The sequence below is a fragment of the Calonectris borealis genome, chromosome 18 (genome assembly GCF_964195595.1).
Source record: "Calonectris borealis chromosome 18, bCalBor7.hap1.2, whole genome shotgun sequence".
NCBI lineage: Eukaryota > Metazoa > Chordata > Aves > Procellariiformes > Procellariidae > Calonectris > Calonectris borealis.
In genome coordinates, this window is record NC_134329.1 from 4,447,721 (window position 1) to 4,471,415 (window position 23,695).

The following is a 23,695-nucleotide window of genomic DNA, read 5'->3' on the forward strand; positions in this document are numbered from 1 at the left end:
CTTAGTGGTCAAGGCTCTCTCCCAGGGAACAATTTAACTTGCTGGTCCAGGCTCCAGTTATCCAACATTCGAGGTTAGAAGTTCAAGGTTTGTTAATTTTGAGGAATGATGTCTCTCCCCATGTTTAGTCCCGGGGGTCAAAAACGTCAAGGAAAGAAGAGGGGGTCCCAAGCGTAGTGACTCTGGCTCTCTGGGTGTACCCGTCCCAAGGAACCCTACCACAGGAGACAGCTTCTTTGGCAGGTACTTGGCAGTTTGGGGCTCGGTACCACACCCCTGAGCCTTAAACCCAAGCTGTCCAACATCACCTCCTCTCAGCTCCGTCTCCAGTGGCTCTCTCTAGCTTTGGAAAACCAAATGGGAGTGGAAGAAAGATAAAGGCTTTGGCTCAGTGGAGGTAACACATTCAGAAAGTGAAAAAAGGTTTGTCCCTGGGGAGGATTTGCTGCTGCTGAGACCTCCTGCAGGAGGGCAGCAAGCAGCACCTTCCCGAGGGGAGGAGACAGGCCCTTCTCCAGCCAGCACTGGCTCTTGATGGGAGCAGTGTGGTGGTGACAGGAAGGGAAAGCCACAGCCACAGGTCTCAGAGAGGGACTCTCCACCAAAGCGCTCTTAGCCCAGCCAAAATATTCAGGTGCACAGACAGGAGGCATTTCATACCAACGCGGAACGCAGTACGATCCACCTGGCCTTGGCCAAAAGGCCTGATTTTTTTCAATGGCTTAGTCCCACTCTAGTATCTTTCAGTCTTCCTGGGACAGTCATAGGTGTCTGCAAAGGAGGAAGCCAATGACAGCCTCATGCAGATTAAAAAACCAAAATAATAAAATTTCCAACACAAGTTTGATGAGAAATGTTGGATGCACTTCCACGTGGACAGATCTTAAGGACAGTTGTAAATATTCAAGCAAAAGCTTTGCAGAAACAGGCATCTTCCACCTGAACAGCAACTAAAGATGGCTTGGCTCATCCTAGAAGGAACCATGGCAACATATTTGTAGAAAAATCACGCAGAAGAATAATAGCTGCCGAGTCGGCTTCGACACGGGGAATGTAAACCAGAACGATCTAGAAACGACTTGGCCATCCTGTCAAGAGAGAGCATCAGCAACCCTGCGAGGTTCTCCCGGCTGCTCAACCCACACAAGCCAATTCTGGGGAGGAGGACACACCAACCCAGAGCCTGGCTCCAGGGAGCGGGCGAGCTGTGCCCGCATGGCTCCCGGAGGACCCTTCTTACCCGGCTCTGCAGAACTGTTCTCAAAACTCTGGGAATGAGACTCGGGCAAGGGACAGAGCCCGCTCCGTGCCACAGGTGAGCGGGACAGCCTGTCCAGGTGTTCCTGCCCGCTCTTGCGCTGCGCCGCGAGCACCTGGCAAATATCAGATGAAACACTGAAGACCTGAATGACCATTACTGCTACAGCATTTTTGGCTATCTGCCTACCAGATGCGGAGCACAGAGAACCCTTTGTTCCAGAGGTATTGTTACCACAAGCCAAACTGCCTACTGCCGCAAGAGAGGTGATCAGATTCCCCTTCTCCTCCCCTCCCCATCTGTTCATTGCAACCATGTTACGTGTGAGAATTTGCATAAATTGCCCTCTGATCTGTGGAAGAAAATCCAAAATCCATTTTGGAAATCCACAGCAGGTTGACAAGAAGCTTTGATCCCTGAAATTTCCAGAGAGCGGCAGATTAAGGATTAATTAATTAACATTCTCCAGATCCAAAGTGAGAGAAATCGTGCCCAGCGTAAGCACAGGAACAAGTCTTCCTTTAAAAAAATTCCTCATCAGTATCTAAAGGTTCTCCAATTAGTCAGCAAGGAAAACTCATTGCATATACCCAAGTCACCCACACCATTTTTCTGGCAGGTGTACTTGAATATGCATTTGTGACAGACACGCAAACCCTCATCAAATCCACCTCAGGTACGGTGGTTTTCTCTGGGTCGGGACAGGACTAGAGTCGTTGTCCAAGTGAGATCTCAGAACCTGTCTGAGGCAAACAGTCCAGAATTTGGACAGTGTTAGATGGCAGCCTAAAGGTCAGAATCATCCTCGGACCTCAGCAGATCTTTTTTCTTGTTTGCTTCCAGGATATTTTTAGAGAGCAGATCTCTCTCTGGGCACGATCTCTGCTTCACAGAGAGGCTGTGCTTTCATGACCAACTCATCCACGTACGCAGATTACCTGCAGGCCCAGGGAGAGATGCAGACTTTTTTTAAGCACTTTTCAAGTACTCTTGGAGCCACAACTGATTAGTGAGTCATGCAAAGACGTCATTGTGAATATATTTCTTGCACTCTGCTTCACGAAATGCAAAAGCACACAAGAAAACCAGGAATTCAAACACCTGAATTGGGTCCAGGCCACCATTTCTTCCAGTACCTCTACTGCATTTCTAGTTTCTGAAAGGACCAACTTCTCTCCTAATGCCAAACAGAAGACTGGCTGCACCAAGTTAGAGCAGAGGTCCACCTTGCCCAACACCCCCCCAAGACACCAACCAACAACAGACACCTTTAGAAGAACATAAAGACAAGACAAGGATATTACAATAGACCACAGAACACTCCATCATCTTCCAGCCATTTGTGATTCAGGGACTTCCTGAACTCAAAGAGATGTCTGTGCATTTAAAAGACCTTCCATGAATTTGTCCAATCATTTTGGAGCCTATGCAAATTTAGCAACAACATCCTGGGGCAAAGATTTCACAGCTTAGATAAGCTCCATGACAAAAAGACCTTATTTGTTGTGAGCCTCCTATCTTGCAATTTATTTGACTTTCTCTACCGCAAAACCTCATCAGACCAACCCTTGAAAAAGAAAGATGATCTGAGTTTTCTCAGTTATGATTTGAAACGAATAACCTTGCTTACAAGATCAGAGACCCAACGGTCCAAAGAAATTACTCTCATGGGCAACCCCTTTTCCCCCCAAAAAATAATGCAGAACAACATGTTCCCACAGGTTGAAGTAGAAAAGGAGGAAGCTGGGACTCGAGCTCCTCTGAGGCATCCTCATACGTGTTGAACTAGACAGAGGACTAGCTATGCCTGAGGTGGTAGGTGCAAGATATCTTCCTCCTCTCTTTCTGTTTCAGGTTTCAGTGAGGGTGGTAGCCTGAATCTAGAGAGGCTGTTGAAATACTTCCTTGTGCAGTCTAAAGATGCCAGCACCATCCAACTTAAGCCAAGACACTTGGCTACACACACTGTGAATGCAATTCTTTCCAGGACTTCTGTCCTACAGTTGAAAAAATAATCTCCTTTAGGAAGCATGTCCATGGCCTTAGCTTGCATCTCCGAGAGATTCGAGTTTTGGAGCCAGAAGTGTTTCCTAGAGATCCCGCTATGTTCAAAGCCCTAGCAGCTGCACCTGACAAACCATTGCCAGCTTGAGAGCACTTCTCAGTCTCCGTCACTGTACTAAAAAAACCCTTTGTATTCCTCAGAAAAACAGCAGCCCATGTTTTTCATTCACGGTTTTGGAAGAAAAAAAAATAAAGTGATCCTTCTCTGAAGCAGAGAAACACTCTGTATTTGGGATCCTCTTTGAAGCTTCACTTTTTGGCCTGTTAAAACCAAGTATTTTGATATGAAGAACTGGGGTGTCAGCCTCTCCCTTTCTTCCTTTATCCCTAAGTAATACTCATGGATTTCCTCCTCACACATTTTCATTTTTCTTTTGGCACTTCCGTTTTACAAAGCTGAGAGAAGGTTTTGGACACAGCAAGGAAAGAAAACAAAACAAAACAAAAATAGGAGAGTAAGCGGAAATGCCGAAATGGAAAAATCAGACTTGGGGATTTTGTTTTATGAAATAGGAAACCATTTCATCTCCAGCCCAACCAAACTTCCATTTTTTTTCCTGCTGATGGACACACAAGGTGGGTTGCTTCTGACCCGAGATGCACCGACGCTAGCTACTTTGGTAGACTTGCAAACTGAAGTTCATGGATTTGGACCAGAGAGAACATTATGATAATCTAATTTGACCTCATCTGTACTGCAGGTCATAGCACTTCCTCTTGTAATTCCTACGGCATGTGCATGCTTTCTGTCTGGACTAAACCATATTTTTCAAAAAGCATCTATCCTAATTTAAAGGCCTTAAGTGGTGGCAAATCTAACACATGCTTAGGCTTGCGGCCTGAGGGTTACCTAGAAGATAACCTTCACGCAAAACCCATTCAGCAGTCTGTACTCCCTTGTCCTCAGAAGCAGAGGATGATCTCCCCCTGAAGCTGAGATCCAAACTGAGCTTGCCACCGCATTCTCAAAGACTGCCTAAAAATCGCCCCTGGGAACCTGGTACCTTGATCTTGAGAAATCAAGACAGGATGACTTGGTGCTCCCTGCTCTCTCCTCTCTAGATTCTAAGCGATCCCATGCCTCCCTGGACAGGCAGGAGGAAAGAGGAGAGATTTTTCTCTCGCCAGATCCTAGAAAACTGTGGGGCTGCTCAGAAGAAGAACACAGACAAAGCCATTTCCTCGAAGGGCAAGTCCTCCAAGGAAATGCTTTAAAAGGGCATCCTTAACAATTCCTTTTCAGTCCTAATCCGATTCCAGAAAAAGTACTGGCCCAAGTGACTTAGAAAAGATTTTTTCAGAGAGGCTTTCCAAGATGAGGATGACACAACTGAAGCTTCACCACCTCTCACTTAAAGATGCCATAAATAGAGGAGATGAAGACCACAGAGTCGGATGCCAAGAGTACCTCTGAAGAAGGGATCCTAGGAGACCTCTGAAAGCTAGGAGGCCCCAGAGTATCATAAACAAACACCAAAAGAGCCAAAATCGTGTTCTCCATGAGTCACATTTGAAATTGAAGGCAACAGGCTTTTCTTAGCCCTAGAAACCACAGAGCAGTGCATTCAGAGCTCAGAACCCCAGAGCTGATGGCCACGGAGGCTTTCCTCTGACACACGCTTTCCCACTGATCCTGCGCATCGGCCATACAGAGCTACCAACAGGAGAGAATTTCTCAGGAAACAGTTCTCCTAGCCTTCGGTGAATTATTTGAGGCTTAGCCTAGAAGATAGTTACAGGCCAGGAGGGATGCTTTATACAAGAGCTCTGAGGAGTCTCTCCCCAGCTGAAATGGCCAGATGAGTCAGAAAACTGCCCCAAAACCGGAGAGTCAATCTGACCAGCTCTGACCTCTCCCCACGGAAACTCCCCAGAGCCAACAGGCCAGTTGCATCGGCCTCATGCAGATTTTGAGCGCCGGATGGTGTCCGGGATGCTGGTTCTTCAGAAACGAATCGCACTGAGCTATGCAGAACTCTCCCTTCTGCCCAGTCGCAAGAAAACAATCTGACACAACCAGTTCTTGCCAGTCTCCTGACGTCAGGACACCTTTCAGCAGATGACCATTAAACGAGAGGAACATCACACCATAACACCCCAAAAGAACTGGAAACTACTTCTCAAACTAGAGCAACTGTAACTGCTTGTAAACCGAGTGCTGCATGACATGCTTCTGCTTCATATTAACAGAGGTACAGTTAAGGTTAAAAGGGGATTATGCCCAAGACATTTTGTTTTCCTATCAAACGCATCCATCAGCAGCGCAGAAGCACATGGAAGCCAACCAACAACCTTCAGACTACACAGACACACGGACAACACCGCCTTTAGGGCTGACACCTTCAGTGACACCATGTAAAAGCTCTTGGGGCACAATAGAGTTTGCTTTTTTCTAATAGAAAATAAAACCACACAGAGCTAGCAAACATGGGGATATCTGACCACTTTTGCTATTGCCACTTTCTTGTAGGACTGAACAGAAATACAAAGGAGTCCCACTTGCAGTCACGATAGCATACCAGGACATGCAGATTTGACTTCAGAAGCTGAACAAAGGTACTGAGCAAACACTTGTTCCAAACTTTCTGCCCAAAAGTTCCAACAATATGGCAAAACTGGTTACAAAACTCTCTTTCCTTTCACCGATTAACGTGTCTTAACATAACATCACCCTTCTGCAGGCTCTTCCAGAAGAAAATTAATACCAAACCTTTCATCCCTCACACTCTATAGTTCCCGTGGTACTTTCCTCCACATCCATGATGCTATCAGCAATGTCCTGGCCAGATTACCGCCCAGCAAACTGTGTTCTGCCCCCCCCAGCCGGGCAGGAAACTCCAACAGCCACAGAATCCAACACTTCCTGCCCCAAAACAGCAAATCCATGCACAACACCACCGAACAACAGTGAAACAGTCACAGTGCCCTGCCCCAGAGGTGACCAAATTCAGCATTTGGTACGATGATCCCCTTCAGTTCCTAATCCCATTAAAAATCCTGGGATCCTTCAGACTAATACTACTGAGATTGTTCCTGGGGATGCTCACAGCCTCCTGACAGGGGACTGAAGGGCCAAGTCTGAGCCCCCTCTATCCTCCGATTCGGTCCCAACTCGCAATTTGCACACCTGGCTTTCACAGACCACGGCACAAGTGACTTCAATCCACAGAAGCCCACCCTTCCCTGAGCCGCCAGCTGGCACAGAAGAGCCAGACCAACACAAGGGACAGCTGTAGTGCCAAATTTTCTTCAAACATCCAAAACCAACATCACCCCTTGCCCAAGACTCAGCAGGAGAATTTTCAGGACCAAAAGGCTTATTTTAATAAAGGATTACTGAAATATCAATCACAAGGCTTAGAGTTAGAAACAGGCCAAAATCACAGGTCTGATGCTGCAGCCGCTCTGTGTCTACAAATCTTCCTCCAGCGTTTAAACAAACTGCAAATCTGCAGGACCAAAATGCCGTAAGAGGCCTCTGGATAGGGAAAAAATGGAAAACCATTTCCCTTAGCCCAGGTCCGACCGACTCCAGGAACAAGCACAAACTCTGTTTCAAATCAACACAGGGCAGGAGACACTGGCTGTAGCCCCTACAAAGACATTACAGCCACCCAACATCTGTAACTGACCCTCAGTCTACTTAACCCCATGCAGAAGACTCGCAGGCTCCTAATCCCACCTCCACAGAAGTTCAGAAAACTCCTTTTTGCCCCAGAACCAACAGCTTTGATCCAACACCACTCAAGAGACTTACCTTCCCAAACTGCTCGAAATACTGTTTCACATCCTCCACAGTAGTGTTCACGGACAGACCACCCACAAATATCTTCTTCGTTCGGGTCACCATCTGGAAAAGGGAAGGACAGGAATTCACCGAATAAACCCAGAGCGAGCGGAGAAAAGACTCAAAAGGCCACTAACTCCCCTCCGCTGCCAGGAAGCGCCTGCCCCTTTGCTGCAGCCGAGCTTCCACCTTCTCGAGGCCCCCTGGCCAAACACGGCCAGCAGGTCTGTCCCACGCCGGCCCCCAAGGCACGCGCTCACCCTCGCGCCGCCCCATCGTGCTTGCCAGTGCCCAGCCACTGCCTCCTCCTCGGACAGCATGTTACCAGCCTCTCCCCTCGCTAACCTGCCGCTACTCTCTTGGCACCTTCACACCTCCCCGAAGGCGCGGGGCACGACCGTCCCCTCCCCAGCCCTCCAGCTCTTCCCGCAGCCCTGCCGCTTTGCGCAGCCGGCCTCCTCCTGCTCCCCCAGAGCGGCAGGACGGGCAGGAGGCCTGCCAGCGCAGGTAGGCTCCCCAGGCTTCGCCCTCCTAGCTCGCAAATTGTGAAGCATCTGGACTTGCACGGGGTAAGCCTCATTTCGCACTCATTCTCCAGTCACTCAAATGGAGGCCAGTCGACTCCCAATTAAATCTTTTCTGCCTTTGCAAGAAGGCAAAGAGAAGATCCCTCTGCCACTTGTCACTCATGCAACTGGGACAAGGAAGAACACTAACTGCCCTGAGAGGGGCCGTTGCTGCCAGGCTGAGGCACACCGACATCCTTTGAACCGGCTCTCCAGCTGCATCCTCCCCTTAGCTGCTTGGCTACACCCCTGCTCTCAGAGGAACACATGGTCCTAATTACCCCAAGGAGCATAGGGCTAATCCGCAGCAATTCCCTGGCTTGGAGAGCAGCCCGTTCTAACACTAAAGCACCTTCTGTCACCAAACTGCTTAATGGAATTAACCCAATTCCTACCATGTGCTTCCTGGCTCCAGTTACTCGGGATACCTGCTCACCAATTGTTCTCAGTGCCTGATCCTCCTTACTTTCCTCCTGGCACCAGTCTCCTCTTCCCTCTGCTTCTCGACACTGCTTCTCCCTAGCTCTTTCTCCCGAGACAGCACTTGGAATCGAGACTCTGAACTTTAAAACTCCCATCCAAGAGCAAAGTTAAAGGGAGACCCAAAGTCTAAAGGCAGTCTCCAGCCTGCTGCTGGCTCCTCAGTTAAAAGTTTCTAGCTGCATGCCTGGAAAAAGTTCCTGCAACTGCACATTTCGATGCCAGAGCCTCTTGTAGGTAAAGTCCAACACCAAACTCTTCTGCCTTTTCCAGTGCTGAAGCACACAAGGACATTTCACAAAATGAAATCCTTCTCCCTCCCTCTGCCATACGCCTATTCGTACACACGCATGTGCATACACACGACCCTCTTTCCACCCGTATCACGTGGCAGCATGGAGCTGTTCTGTATCTCCTTAGGCCTGAAACTTCCAGACATTGGCTGCAACTTCAGAAAGACTAAGTTCACCCTGGGCAGCACTTATTTCACCAGCTCCAACTAGTGCATCCTAAAGCATAACTGAGGGGCCTCCCGGTTCCTCCAGGGCCACGCAAACCCCCAGCGCTGCGCGGCAAGCCCGACAGGAGCATACCGCAGCGCGTCACGCCGGCAGTGCAGCGCAGCAGCTCCCGCTCCAGGTGAGTCCTGAGCAAACCCCAGGGAGCGACTCCGTTGAGTGCACTGGCAACCTTGCACGGAGGGACAAGATTCACCACCACAAATTTCACCCTTTGGAGTGGCAAGGGCTGCCCGCAGTGCTTACCTTGGGCTGTGCTCGGCGGGGGAACGCTACCTTCGGGTCAATCTGAAAGAGATGTGGGGAAGAACAGGTGAACACGCTTTTGCTGCCTATTTACAGACGCAGGGTTTCCTCCATGCGCACGGCTGTCTCTGCTCACGTGGCACCTTGCTAAAAACCCAAATAATCTACCTGAGGTGCATAAAATGAAGCTGGCTGCAGACATCTTTCCCTCTCGGTAAGGTGTAATCCAGGGAGACTACAAGTCCCAGCATGCAGTGGTCCGTCTCCGGCTGAGCGCTGGCCAGACACACCCCGGAGCCCATCACATGCTGGGATTAACAGGCTGGGCTGCACCCTCCCGCTCGGCCTGCCCCTGGGTGCCCTGCATCACCGGCCTCATATTAAAAGTGCTTTCTTTTGCCTTTTTGCTCTCCCCCTTCACTCTACCTACAAGTACAGAAGCTCACCTGGGTAGCAACAGGACAGAAAAGCGGCAGCGCACAAAAAGCCAAACGTTTCATCCCACAAAACACAGCGTGAAGAACTAAAAGGGCAGACAGGACGGCACAAATTAAACCGAGGAGTCCAGAGCCCCCCAGGCTGCGGAGGCCGTGGCCGCAGGGCAGCGTGCTGCCCCTCTCCCCAGGCTGCGCCGCACACAATGATGCGATGCCTCCCCTCTGCAGGCTGAGCCCTCCATTGTGCCTGCTCAGCTCCTCTATAAACCTGCCGCCGGCCGGAGCTGCCGGTCCCCGCGCCGCCATCCAGGTGCCGCACGTTCTGCTGGGCTCAGCACGGATGAGCGCGTGCCCGCATTGGCCTCACACCACCACAAAAGCCGGGACAACACTAATGCAGCTGCAAGCCAAACATCCACAAAGCCTCCGCTCCTCCTCAGCCACCACCTCTTTCTTTATAGCCTATTTTTACAGCAACTCCTGTAAAGTTACATCACATCAGGGATGATCCAGACCTACAAATCAGCTTACAAAGACCTATGGTAAAGGCAGGCCTGGCTCATCCCCGCACTTGGACATGCTGCAGCTGGGAGGACAGCCCAGAGCGTCGTCCCATCAGCCCGGCAGCTCAAACAGCCCAAAAGGAAGCTGTGTTTCTCCAGCTCCTCTCACTGCTTTGTTCAGCTTTCCAGCCTGGCCACCCTCCTGTCCCGCGTCCTTTCACTTGTCACACAGACCCGGAGCTCAGCCTCCCCGCACCCTTCCACCAGCTTCTCTCCCTGCCTTCCCCACCTCCATCCTGACTCACAGCCTACAACATAAATAAACTCAGCACGTAAGTAAACAGAGGCAAAAGTGAGGAGCACAAATAAACTCAAAAATAAACCTCCCTCCCCAAGCTCCAAGCACCAGCAGATTAGCATTACCCTCCAGTGCCTCCCTGGGGCATCTGAACCGTCCCTCCCCTCCCCGCGCACACACACCCCCCCACCGCTTCCTGGCTAGTGCAGACACCCACGGCGAATTCTGAGGACAGGGGACGGCAGGAGACCAGGAGGTTGATGGCAGATAATAAGCAAAAACAATAATCTACTGTCTTTTACTTCTCAGCCAGTGTCATTCAGCTCCTGCCAAGAAGATGCTTTCATACTCAGCAATGCTAAGCTCGGCCTCATTTTCTCATTACCCTGAGTGTGATCAACTGGGCAGAGATAACGCGTCCTCCTGGCTGGAGGGAGCAGGCAGTCATTTCACAAATTCTTCTGCACAACCAGCTATTGTTGCAGGTAGAGGGAGGCCGGGGCAGCGGACTGCAGGGGCAGCCCTGGGAACGCGCGGAGAGGAGCGAGTTCAGTGCCGGACTCAAGTTACTCGAACTGGACTGCTCCTCGGTGGCTGGAGTCTTTCTAATTAAAGCAAAAGCGCTGGTACCTTATTCCCTCATTTCTGGTGTTAAAACAAATAGCCCTGGAGGAGTTGTGTTTCAGTGTCACCCGCTGACGTAATGGATCCTTTTTACAAACCTAGATAGAAATCTGCTCAGTAAGAGCATTCAGAACTGCTCAGATTGTATCCAAAAAACAAAACCCTGGGATCAGGCCGCGGTGAGTGGAAGTCACTTGAGCACAAACCGTTTCCACTTCACCCCACAGGGCTTTGGGGATGAGGAATCCCACTGACGTTGCAGGTGTACCAAGCAGGCCGGCCGGGCTCCTCAGTAACGCTCTTCAGGCCACCTACGGCACCGTTTAATGGCTCAGGTCACGTAACTCCTGCGTTAACCCGGCTGGTTTCAGCGCCCCAAAGCAGGAGGAGGGCAGGGAAGGACCCGCGAGACCTCAGGACTGGGTTTGTTCATTCATCGCACCTCTACAGCTACCTTCGCTCCATTCGTCAGTGCTGCCCGAGAGCTGCACATCGCTCCCTCCGCCACAAAAGACAAACCCAGCAAAAACTCAGCAACGGCAACAAAGAAACGACAGGGCGACCCAGCACCGCCAAGCCTGCTCTTCCCACAGCGCATAAAGAAGCAGCTCAAGGCAGCAGCCAGCTGCAGCTTTACAAAGTCACACAAATCTTTTACCTTGAGACTGCAAAGCCAATTCTCGTATCAAGCATTTCCATAAATAACCCCATAGGCTGCTGCTATCTAGCTTACAAACAAAGAGGAGTCTGAAAAGCACAAGGTTTCCCCCGAGAATCGGGCCAACAGCCCTCGTTAGGGTACGAAGAATCGGAAAACAATGAAGCAACAAGTTGGGCAGACACTGTCTATCAAGTGTGACTTGCCAGGAGACACCGAGCCTCAAGAGAAGGCTGTCCTTCCAGGACACTGGGCCTTTTCCTGCAAAGTTTCATAAAACCCTAAATTAGGATTCAGATGAGTTTGTGTCATTTAACCCATGACTCACAGCAGAGCCTTTCAGCTCAGCAGGGAAAAGCCATACGGAGGCTCCATGCGGTACCACAAGACCAACCTCTCACCCAGCAATTACCAGGCAAAACACCCCAAAACATCTGACCCAGCTGAAAACCGCAATAAATAAAGAATAAAAAGGAAGGGGGGAGAGGATCAAAGTTCCTAACAAAGGAAGGGCCCTGGCAAAACTGCCCCCATTCTCTGCCGCGCCGGCAGGGCGAGCGGAGCAGATGCAGCCGGGAATTTCAATGGCTGGCCGGTCCCCACGCGCCCTGCGCCACGAGGCCCTTCTGTTCTCCCGCAGCGCCCGCCCGCCCGCCCCTGCCCTGCCCGTCCCTCCCCGCCCTCGTGGGCCGCACGGTGGGCTGCAGAGCGGCTTCGCACAGGCGGCAGCGGCAGTTCGGGGAGAAGAACGGAGAGCGTGGGTTTCGGCTCGCTCCTAGCCCCAAAACACTTTCGGGATTAGTGCTACAGCAGACATCCATCACTTGCCTTTCCAAGAGGGGTGTATGCCAGCCCGCAAACTCATGACGGGACTAGCTGAGCAGACACTGTGTTTACACAGGCTAGTAAAAAAAAGAAAGAGAAAAAAGAAAGCCCTGGGCCTTCCTCAAAACACTTCACTGTAACCCTCCCCCAGAGCAAAACTCACTTTACATCACTCCTGAAAGGAGGAGGGCTGGGAGTCCTGGGGACCCAGCCTCGGCCAGGAAGGCTGGGGTAGGTTTAACCGGGAGCTCCCGTGGGGAGGAAGGACCTGTGCACATCAAAGGGAGCGATCCAGGCAGTTAAACAGGAACAGACATAAATCTCGCTGCAACTCACGCCGTAAACCCTAAGAAAGGGGGTCTCGCTCTCCCGCCCTCTCCCTTCTGCCGAGATAAAGGCTAGGATGCCCGAGCCACGCGCTGGAAAAAAATAAAGTTGCGTGTTTGGACTCTTCAGCAGCCTGTGCCCAGAGCCGGAACGTCTTCCCTTGCCGTGCCACCCCCTCGCAGCCCCCGCCGCTCCCCCATCCCTACCCTCACCTTCACCCCCGGGCAGCAATAAGGAAAAGGAATTCAGGGGAAGGCAAGTCACTAAAACTACAGAGAAGGGACCTCCCACTCAGACACCTCACCCCCACCCCCCGAAACAGCCTGCACATCTCCCAAGCACCGCAGATTTGCAAGGCAGGACGGGGCACGGTGCGCCACTGACCCAGGGAGCCACCGAAATCTTCCTGCTGGCCCAGCTGGGGCTCCTCATCAGCCCCCGCTTCTAGAGCAAGGGCTGGAGCTGTGGTCACTCCAAGAGGTCGGTGGTGGCCCACATGGGCGGGCGCTGGCCACACTTGGAGACAATAAAGTCTTGAACCTCCACAACCGTTACAAAAACTTCGCCTGGGGAAACCATGGAAGAGGGGCGTGCGGCACGAAGGCTCTCTGCCGAGGGGAGGGCACAGGCCACCACGGCTGCGGGAAGCGGGGCCTGGGCGGTGGGGGACAGCACCCCCGGGAGGGAGTGGTGCTCGGCAGCACACGGGGGGAGGGGGTGGCTCCCCTCTCCCCAAACGCAGCCGCATCCGTTTCCTGGTGCAAACCCTCGCCCCAAACGCGCTCAGGTGTCCCAGCTCCGAGAGGGCCACGGTCACTCCTCGGAGGGGCCTTACGACCCATGGGCAGGAGGAAAACCATCGCCAGGATCTGCAGACCCACGCCAGGACATCGGCCCCGGGCCGACGGCGAGCCCGGTGCGCGGGCGGCAGCTAGGCTACCCGCCAGTGAGCGGCACGGAGAAGGGGCCAATTGATCCGTATCAGGAATCGATAGTTTACAACCTCTAACTGGAAATCAAACACGGCAATCGACGGCTGCTCTGAGCACAGCCACTCCGCCGGCAAATGCACCCCTGAGATGAGAGAAGTCATCTCACCGTCTTGGAGTCCAGTTCATGTCTGGATTGGGCCAGGACCTTGTCGACGCCAGCCTGGTCCATGAACGTGACGAACCCGAAGCCCCTGAGCCCCGCAGCCCGGGCAGGAGAGGGGATGCGGAGAGAAGAGAGAAAGTTGGTTAAAGTGGCGGCCGGGCCGCGGCGGGGGCGAAGGGAGGCGCGGGCCCGGCCTCTCACCTGGATCTCTTTGTCAGCGGGTCCCGCATCACCAGGCACTCCTTCACCTCGCCGAACTGGCTGAAGTACTCCCGCAAGCCCTCTGCAAGCACAGCGCCCACCGTTGGGTGCCCCGGCCCGGCCCGGCCCCGCCGCCCCCGCCGAGCTCGGCCCCGGCCCCGGCCCCGCCACCCCCGGCCCCGGCGGCAGGTGCGGGGCCGCCGCGGCGCTCACCTTGCGTGGTCTGCCAGCTCAGTCCCCCGATGAACATTTTGCTGCGGGAGGAAGGGGAGAGCCGTGAGCGGGGCCGCGCCGGGGGGCCGCGGCGCCCCGCGGGGGTGGCGGCGGCGGCGGCGGCGGCGGGGCCGGGCGGGGAGGGGAGGGCGCGGATCGGCCATGTTGGCAGCGGCACCGCCGCCGCCGCCGCCGCGCCTGCCCGGGCCGGGCGGCCGGGGCCGGGGGAGGGGGCGGCCGCGGCCGGGGCCGGGGCCGGGGCCGGGAGCGGGGGGGCGGCGGGGGCGGCCGGCGGCGGCCGCCGCGGCGGTACCAGGGGTCGTGCGGGGAGTCCGGGGAGGCGAGGCCGGGCTGGCTGCCGTCTGTCTCCATTCGGACCTCTTCTCCCTGCGAGGAGCGGCGCCGCACTCCCGGGGCAGATGAGCGCTGGAAAAGGGGCCGGACGGACAGGCCATGCTGCCCCCTCCCCCGACCCCTCTCCGCCGGGCGGGGAGGGAGCGAGGGAGGAGGGCCCGGCGGGCACAACCTGCCCGGCTCCTCCCACCCCCGCCGGCCCGCCGGCCGCCCTGCGCATAAAACCCGCCGGCGGCGCCGGGGCCGAGCGCTGGGAGCCGCGCCCGCACCGCGCCGGGGGAGCGCGCCCGGCCCCGGGCGCGGCGGCGGGAGCAGCCCGGGAGCCCACGGCCGCTTTGTCCCCGGCCGCGCCGCCCGCACCTGCCCCGGGGCGGCGGACAAAGGGCGGCGGGCTGAGCCCCGCCGCGGCGGAGCCGGGCCTGGCCCGCTGCGCTCGGGCTCGCCGCGGCGGACCCCGGAGACCCCGGACCCCCCCCGGTGTCTCGCCGCCGCCGAGCGGGCGCCGGCACCGGGCGAGTTAAAGCCGGCGCGGGGAGGGCCCAGGACCGGCCCCCGCCGCCGCCCTCCCCGCCGAGGGCGCTTCCAGGGCGGGACCGGGGCTGCCCTCCTCGCCCCCGGGTCCCCAGCGGGGCGGTGGGCACCGGGGAGCCCCGGCGCCCGCCCCGAGGCGCCTTCCCGGGGCCCCGGTACCTCCGCGGGGACCCTGCGGGGTCAGAGGCGGCCCGGCCCGGCCTCGCCGCTGCCCGCCCCGCACGGCAGTGCCCGGCTGCACCGGCCGGGGCCCCGAGCAGAGCTGCTGCTGCTGGGCACGGCCGCCGAGCCCCGCGGCGGCGGGTCCGCGCAGCCCAGCCCGCTCTCCGCACCCGCGGCTCGCCGGGAGGGCGGCCCGGCTGGCCCCCAAGTCACCGCGCGGTTCCTCGCTCATTCAAACTGACAGACGGACTCGTGCCAAGCTCCAGCCTCTCTCCGCTGCCACGCAAGTTCATCCACATGCTGATGGCTTCTGGAGCAGGTCCGTGCACTCCCTGCCTTTGCTCTTGGGCAAGCCGGCCCGGGTGGCTGGAGGAGCTCAGCGAGGAGCAAATGCAATGCTGGTTGTCACCTGTAAAGCTAGAGTCAGAGGAGAGTTGTAGCCGCTCTCTCCTGACTGTGCCATGCATCGCTCTGAGGAAGGGCACTTGTTTGCATCTGCGGCATATCAGAACAGAGCAGTGCACAAAACCTCTGGTGACAGTTGCTGTGAGCCCCTCTCGTTGCAAGGGGGTGTCACAGGGTCCCAGGCACCTGCGTGCCACTGTGCTGCCAAACGCTCCCACACGCCTCCCTAGCTCTACTCCTCCCAGCACCAGGTATTGACAGCTCTCAGGTCTGTGCCGTTCCCATTTGACCTTTCTTCCCCTTCTCTCGTGACTGCTTTTCCACGTGCCAATACACTTCATCTCCCTCCTGGAGAGGAACCAGGACACCTTTGTTTTAACAGTACTTTGCAATAGTATCTTTCATTACATGGGCTCATCCCAAGGCTGCAACTCTGAGTTAAATTCATCCTCTGCCCGTTAGCTCTGCCAAACCACCATTCACCCACTCCATTTCCTGAGCCGGCTCAGTGACACCATCCCGTCTCCTGGCCCCGTACCTGGGCATAGCAACACACTTGACACCAGAGACTTGGTAGCCACCTCTGGGAAATGAGCTATGCAGCATCCCAGCTGTGGCCATGGAGCAGCCCCAGCTCCCACTGCCACCAGTCCAGGCTGAGCTGCTTCTCCAGAATAACCCACTCATCATTCCACAGGGCTGAAGTCACCACTTTGGGTGGAGGTGCCCTGAGAGGCAGCGGGGCTGGTGCAGAGAGAAATATAAATAGCGACGGGCAGAGGTGGTACCGCAGCTGGCAGTGATGGGGAAGGGCTGCGCGGCCGGTGGAAGCAGCGGTGCTGAGGCAGCATCTCGGCCACCTCCCCTTGTATGTCCTGAGAAACCCGGACGATAGCTGGGCTGTCAGAAAGCCACCGCTGCCGCCTGCCATGCCGCCCAAACTCACTGCTGCTGCGCTGCCTCCTGGCACCTGCTCTCTCCAATTTGGATGGCAAATACTACAAAGGGGCGCGCTAACATTTTCAAGTCACCTGGCACAGGTTTTATGCTTCATAATTGCCCAACCTAGGCACAGTACTAATGCTAATTAAACACAAGAAAGAAAAAAAAGAAACAAGAGCTCAGTGTTGGACACGCTAAAGGATAACATCTCTTGGTTTACTATCGGTGCATTGCTGTAATTTTAAATGTGTGTTATGTATAAGACAGATAAAGTAGAGCACTCTGAGGGACACAGTGTTAACATACTTCATTGTATCTTTTTTTGCATTGTGCTTATTACTTTATTCTCTTTTTCTCCACCAAAATAATGTTGGAGAAGGGAGAACAGGATCAGTGTGAGTTGACATCTGTGAGCATCAGAGGAAAAAAAAGTGAGCCTTCAGGAGGATTTGGATGGAGGATGTGGCTGGACTTGCATCACTGGGAATGACGCTGTACCATGTAACTTATTCCGAGGCCTTCTCCAAAATATACATGCAATATTTTGTATTTCCACCTTAGGACCCCGAAGTGCTTTGTAAATATCAATTCATTTATCTCTGTAACACACAAGACAGTGGGTCTTGAAAAATCTGTTGATTAGTGACAGTAGGAAGCTTTCCTCACAGGGAAGTAAATATATAAAACATTCCAGACCTTATGATTGGAAAGATGATCTGCAAATATAAAATAATGCAGCATTGTATTCCTGGGGTTGCAGACAGACAGCTGTAGTGCCTCTGTGGCTGCTGCTGAGAGGTTGCCAAACACCAGCGAGATTAACAAAACTGCTCAGTTTTCTTGCTGCTATTCAGCGTCTCGTGTGTGGTAGAGTGACACTATCAAAATCATGTCCACTTCCTGCTGAGGAGGATGATTGGCAAAGCTCTGCCCAGCACCAGTGGCAGACACTGGAGTTATTCATGGCGAGAGGGAGGTTCCAAAAAGTGGAGGTTAGGGGAGGGGCAGGGCAGCAGCCGCCTCTTTTCCTCCCTCATCGTGTAAGGCTTAAGGAGAGATTGTGTCTTGGAGACCTGTCTCTAGCCAGGAAATTTTGGCAGTCGGGTACTAAAGAAGTTTTGCTTTTCATTTAGTTTGGGCAGTTGATAAACAAACTTGAACTGGAATTCAAATCATTTTTGTAATATTTGCATTACGATGCTAAACATGCAAACCTGGAAGATATTAACTGCAGCTCCGTAGGCAGCCTGGGGGCAATGCCAGTCTCTGGCAGCGGCTTCCGGCGGTGCTCGCGCCTGCTTTGGGAGGGATGCTGACCTCTGGGAAGGCTGATGGCAAAACCTCCCTGCTAGCCCATGCGCGAGGCAGCCAGGGGTGCCTGCCTCAACGGGAACCCTCTGCTCGGCCACCTCCTGCCTGGCAGGAGCTTGCTTGGGGCAAGAGTCAGGCATATAGGGGGAGAAGAGCTATTTAGAGAAATTTAATTATTTAGACTCCACTCAGGTGGGGGGAGGGAGAGAGTCAGCAACAGGAAGAGAGGAGTGGCTGCAAAGGCACCAAGGATTTCTTTGCTTCATGTAAGAAACCTCACGGAGCAAGATTCGCAATGGGAAAACAGGCTACACGGTGCAGAGCATTGAAGAACAGGGTGGGAAAGAATAGAGGAGAGGAAGCGGGCTGCATGCAAGACAGGAAGAGAAAAGAGAAACATAGGTGTGGGTGAATAAAGAGCAGGAGAGTCTGAAGAGTAAATAAAGACAACTGGGATAACTGGGAGAAAGGAGTGAGGGAGGAGAGAGGAGACGACCTCCCAAATTACCACAAAACAGCAAGAGGGATTGGAGCCTCAGAAAAAAAAAAGGGAAAGAGGTCTGCATGGGATGGAAAATAAAAAGAGAACTTGTAGTGTAGTAAATAGGGGTTCAGCATAAAACAGCAAACAAGGAGAGGTCTCTGAAGGACAGTAGGAGATTGCAGGCTTCCACTCGCTGTCCTGGAAATGATGGCTAAGGGAAAAATCAGAGAGCCCTTCCTGCTATTCTCCCTCTCTACAAGCTCTAAAAACTACTACGTGGTGTCTGGTCTCCATGATCCTACCTAAATCAGTCCAGCAAACGAGGGAGGAAACACTGACTGCTCAGCTCTAACACCGGAGCTGCTCCGCACACCGAGAGCGCCCAGCACTGCACCAGCCTGGCCCCTGCGCAGGTGCCACCTCTCTGCAGCAGCCTGCAAATGGTCCCACTCTCCGAAGAGGAGCTGAAAACATTTTCACGTCCCATTATTTTTTTTTTTCTTAACACAACACTCCGAAGATTGCATATAAATTGTCAGAAAGCAACAACAGATTTGAAAAATGAGACCTCTCTCCTCGAAGGTGCCCTGAGCTCCACCTTCCCTCTAACCTCCTAGTTACCATTTGTCACAGCCTTTCATCAGTCACTGCTTTCTGCTCCATCCTTGCTCCTGCCTAACCTCTCCGCAGTCCTCGCTCCAGCAACCCGTGTAAAGGGGACCTTTCCCAGAGCATCCGCTGTTAAGAGGCTCTTCCCCAGCCCAGAAGCGGAGCATTGCCTCCTGCTCTTCCCCTCCTCGCCTGGAAGCTCAGAGCTTCCCGTGGGGTGACACAGAGGGACCCATTTCCCCACCGTTAGAGAGATGAGGACGGATGCAACAGAAATCCACCAGATGTGCTAGAGTGTTTCAAAGAAGACATTGATTAAACTGTTCCCTGTGCTCATTGAGGATAAGGCAATTGGCTCAGCTGGCACAGAAGGAGACAAAGGTTAGACAGTAGGAGAAACTTAGCAACTATGAGGATGGCTAAAGATGGGAGAGGCCGGTCAGGAAGGCCAAGGAATCCCCATCCATGAAGGTTTTTAAGAACAAATTAAGCAAACGTCAGGTTCTATTTTGTCCTTGCCTGTTGCAGAGGAGACCCTCTTGGCACCACTTTCAGTCCTCAGTTTCCACAGTTTCTTCAGCACGTGAGGTGAAAGGACAGGAGCAGTTTGAAGTAAAGGAGGCAAAAGCGAGGGCTTATCTAATAGGAAGGGGAGTTCTGGGTGCCTTCCAATGCATAGACGGAGGCTAGAGAAGAGAGGAGTAACACAGAGAAATTTAAAGGCTATGGTCCACGGGCACATGTCAGGGCAAGGATGCAGCATGGGGCCGGGCTGCACCAAACACCACCAGGACTGGAGAAAAGGTCTGGGACGGAGTTGGATAAATAGGGGTGACAGAAAAAGGTCTGGGTCAGGTTTGAGAGCATCAGCCAGTGCACCGGCTGCCAGGTATCTTAGACAAAATGGGTTTCTGTATTAGCATTTTTAAAGAGTATTAAAGTTCTGTATTAAAAATAAAATCCTGTATCCCAGTGGGGAAAACAAAAAAAAAAGAAAAGGAAAGAAAAAACCCCAAACACAGCCTCACACGGGACACAGCTTTTCCAGTGTCTCCCCGCAGTGACACTGCTGGGTGCCTTGCAGCCCAGTCTGCTGGGCCTCCAGTAACCAGCTCCTCAGGCAGGGACCAGTGATGCTGCACTATCAGTTGATCTGCACATCCTCTGCAAGTCTGACGCATGTGTGAATTATTCATCCGGGGCTGAAGTCAGCACCATGTCAAGGACCTCTAAAATCCGCCTTAAAGGTAGCAGAGTCCAAGGGAACAGGGGAGCAAGGCGAGAACAGGGCTCAGGGGAGGGAGGACTGGATCCTCCGCTAGGATGCTTGCAGGAGGCAGAAAGTCTGGGTCCTGGCACTGTCCCAGAGCAGCACCAGAAGGAAGAGGCACTTACAGGAGCAAACAGAGAACTTTTGGCTCAACACACGAACAGGAGCTGAGCAAGCAGAAGCGTTTCTTCATCCCCTCTCTTTCAGGACATAATCGATTTCCTACCTCTGCTACAACACTCACACTGGCTTTTAACTCTCGCATTTCTTCAAGACTTACTTTCTAATCTAAGCTGATGGAACCTTTGCTCCACAAATCCCAACAGCACTTCTCAGAAGACAACTTTATAGCATTCTGGTACTATGGTGGTGTAAAGTAACTGGGACTACACTGTTAAACCTAACAGCACAAAACTGAGAAGGTTTACAGATTATTTGGAGGAATGAACAGAAAAGACCATCTTTAAAATCCAGAGTACATGCTGGAGCGCCTGAGACGGGAAAGGTTCAGACCAAGGCAAGTGCACAGGACAGAAATACACGCTGTAAATCTCCTTAAGCAGCTCAGCCTGTCCTGGTTCCTCAAGGTTTTCCCAAGGTATTTTGTTTGTACTTGTCACATGACTTACATCAGGCATCACATCCTAATCAAGACGGACACCAGTGTCTTCCCAGGCAAAGCTCCCATCCTCAGACTGCAGGAGCGGCTTAGCTGCTTTGTACATGTAACCCCTGCCTGAGCCTCCTCCCTGCTGCACGGGGAATGGAGGCAAGAGGGGCTGCGGGGGTCCGGGTGCACTTGTAGTCATCTCTGGTCGTTCTTCTCTTTGCTGTAGAAGAGTTGTCTACAGCAAGGCACAAACTCGCCCAGTGGGTGTGGTACTTAGAACTCCTGGTTTTCTACAGCAGTGCACCCGGAACAGATGCTCCGGGGCCAGGAGTGGGAGGGTTCCCCCCACCCCAGGGCACAGCATCTTCGCCCAGGCTTACAGGCTCCCAACCCTTCCAGGCTAGGGAATGTGAAATGAGGCAGCTGTTACTGAAGAATCCAGCTGCAGCAACCTACACCAGCTTTTAAATATGTTGAGTTTGGAACTGGAAAAGGCTCAAAATCCATTCTTTGGTCCCAAGGCAGAGCGATTCCCCCTGCCCACAGACCCAGAGAGCTAACCTCTCGCTGAAGACAAGCTCTGATTCTGCACTGCTCATAGTCTAGTGGGAAATACTTTGCTCCTGCTGCTGCTTGTCCATTCTTGCCCTTGTATCTTTTGCTCACTTTTCACAGCCTTTAAGCATTTATCTTTTCACGCCTTTGCCTGCTCTGGATTTCCCTCAAGGCTGATTTTGCTACATAAGGGTCCTTATGCCATTTTCTTTTTTCTTTTTTTTTTTTTTTTGGGGTCCCAGGCAGAACTTTCCCACTACCTCATGCCCATGCAGTTCCACGAGCTGAAGTAAACTGAGTCACTGACCCTTTTCCCACCAGGAGCAAGAAGCGATTCGCAAACTCTACTCCTCACAGCTCCCAGCTGGCTGGTGGCCAAGCCACCGCAACAGCAAAGGAGCAGCTCCCTCCAAAGTAGCTGTCCAAGACGTTCTTCAGCACAACGCTGGGACACAAGCAACATGGAGATACTCTGGCAGAAGCAGGGGGATGCAGAGGAGCAGCAGAAACCTCTCACAGTGGAGGTGCACAATATATAGTGGAACCATCCCTTTACTAAAAGTAGGAATGAAACAGTAACCTCTGCAATTCAGAGTCTCTGTTGGATACATGTATCAAAATGGAGAATATTAACATAAAAAAAACACTTAAGGTTCCTACAAAAATTTAATCTAATAAGTGTTTTCAGGATTTTAGCTCCATCTACCTGCCACATTCCTGATCAACGAATGAGCAGATTCCGCCCTCCTGTTTGCAGGAGTGACCGGTGCAGCTCTGGAGACAGCAGAGGAGAGGAATCTCATGAGTTACACTGTAAATAGTGGGATCATACTCAGGCTTGTGACATCCTGACTCACCGGACTTGTAATCTGATTATACGGGTGTTTTTGGAAACCCTGTTTAGTATGTCCTGCCCGGCTCCAGCATTTCCCCTCTGGGGATCACCAAGTTTGCTGCTTCACAGACACCCTTGGGGTTTGGAAACTGCCCACTTGTGACGGATGGAAACAGTGAGGCGTCTTCCAAAACTTCCCGTTGATTTTGAGCATTTGAGTCAAAAACCCGGAGATGCAGCAAACGTTCCTCTTTCCAAATAAGGCCTGGGGAAGCTCTGGGCATGCAGCATTTTCTGCAAAACAAGCACGTGGTGTCTCAAGGTGCGCACCCAAGATCGGAGTTTCTTTATACGTAGTGGCATAGGTCGAAAGCGTAATGCTCAGATAATCTATACTTTCTCTATGTTTTTAGCTGCCATAGCACCCTGTCCTCTGTTTACTGACACTTCTAGACACCAAGAAAGCTAGTACAAGTGTTTTCCTATCTCAAAATTTATCATGTTCCTGTGACATGAAGTGTATTTAAAACAAATCACATTTTGTAGGGTGAATCTAAAAAAGCCTCTCTGGTGTTTGAAGAAACCTGGGCATAGAAGAGACATCTGCTGGGAGAGCAGCTCTGGAGCCAAGCAAGTTTTTGAAGTTGGAAAGCTCCTCTTACACACTCCTGCTAGTCAGAGAAAATGTGCTCAAGTTCGTTGGTCATTCTGGAGCCCTGAAAGCAATGCAGCGTCTGGTAAATTCATTCCCAGATGCTGGGGGAACGAGGGATTGTGGGAGACAGTTTAAGATGGGGAGGGATTTACTGCAGAACAGAGAAAAAGCAAATCAATGAAAGTTTGTTCAGCCTTACTTCCCCTTTTTTTTTTTTTTAAGCGAGGCTGCAGTAGGAGAAATTTTGGGATTTTATGCTTGTGTTGCTTTAAGTACAGGAATGCTGGAAACGGAGGTATTTGATACCTTTGCTGCTAATTACAGTGCAAGGTCCCAGTGTCCTGACAATGCCCTTGTCCCTGACCTGGAGGGGCCTCACTGTCTCAGGGTCAGCTGTAATTTAGTTTTAGGTCAGACCTGGGACTCTCCTGCCAAACTAACTGCACTTTGTTTTGAAGTAGGAACCGTTTACTAGCAAGTCTGAGACCATCAAACTCATTTCACTAACGAGAAACAGGAACGAAGTGCAGAGCCCCAGAGACGAAGGTCAGTGTTCGACACAAGGAAAGCTCAGCTGCGTCACGAAGGAAGGGGCTGTTCTGCCCACCGAGCCACACAAGCGCGCGAGCTCACATCTTCTGCTCCCTTCAATTACGCGTGTTTATTACAAAAATACCTAGGGACCAGCTAAGCCGTGCCGGCCCCCGAGCAGGCACGACGGGCTGTCAGCCCCCCACCTTAGAGAGCTTACAAGACAGTTGCTGCACTTCGGAGGAGGCTCGAGAAAGAGGACCGAGCTCTTCAGTAAAGCTCATGAGTCGTTGGTGCTGCTCCTACCTCTTCTCACAGGTTGGCCAGGTGATTTGGGCCAA

The 23,695-nt window shown here is 52.9% G+C and overlaps 1 protein-coding gene across 1 annotated transcript in view; it reads right to left on the reverse strand.

Annotated features, from left to right (window-relative positions):
- The window catches only part of MSI1 (musashi RNA binding protein 1), a 31,198-nt gene extending 16,566 nt beyond the window's left edge, over positions 1–14,632 (reverse strand). Inside the window, exons 1-6 of the mRNA XM_075167312.1 lie at positions 14,414–14,632; positions 14,101–14,141; positions 13,888–13,969; positions 13,690–13,774; positions 8,920–8,961; positions 7,080–7,172 (exon numbers count right to left, since the gene is read on the reverse strand). Coding sequence (XP_075023413.1) covers positions 7,080–7,172; positions 8,920–8,961; positions 13,690–13,774; positions 13,888–13,969; positions 14,101–14,141; positions 14,414–14,472 — 402 coding nt within the window. The 5' untranslated portion in view covers positions 14,473–14,632. The remainder of the gene's footprint in view (positions 1–7,079; positions 7,173–8,919; positions 8,962–13,689; positions 13,775–13,887; positions 13,970–14,100; positions 14,142–14,413) is intronic.
- Between the last annotated feature and the right edge of the window lie 9,063 nt (positions 14,633–23,695).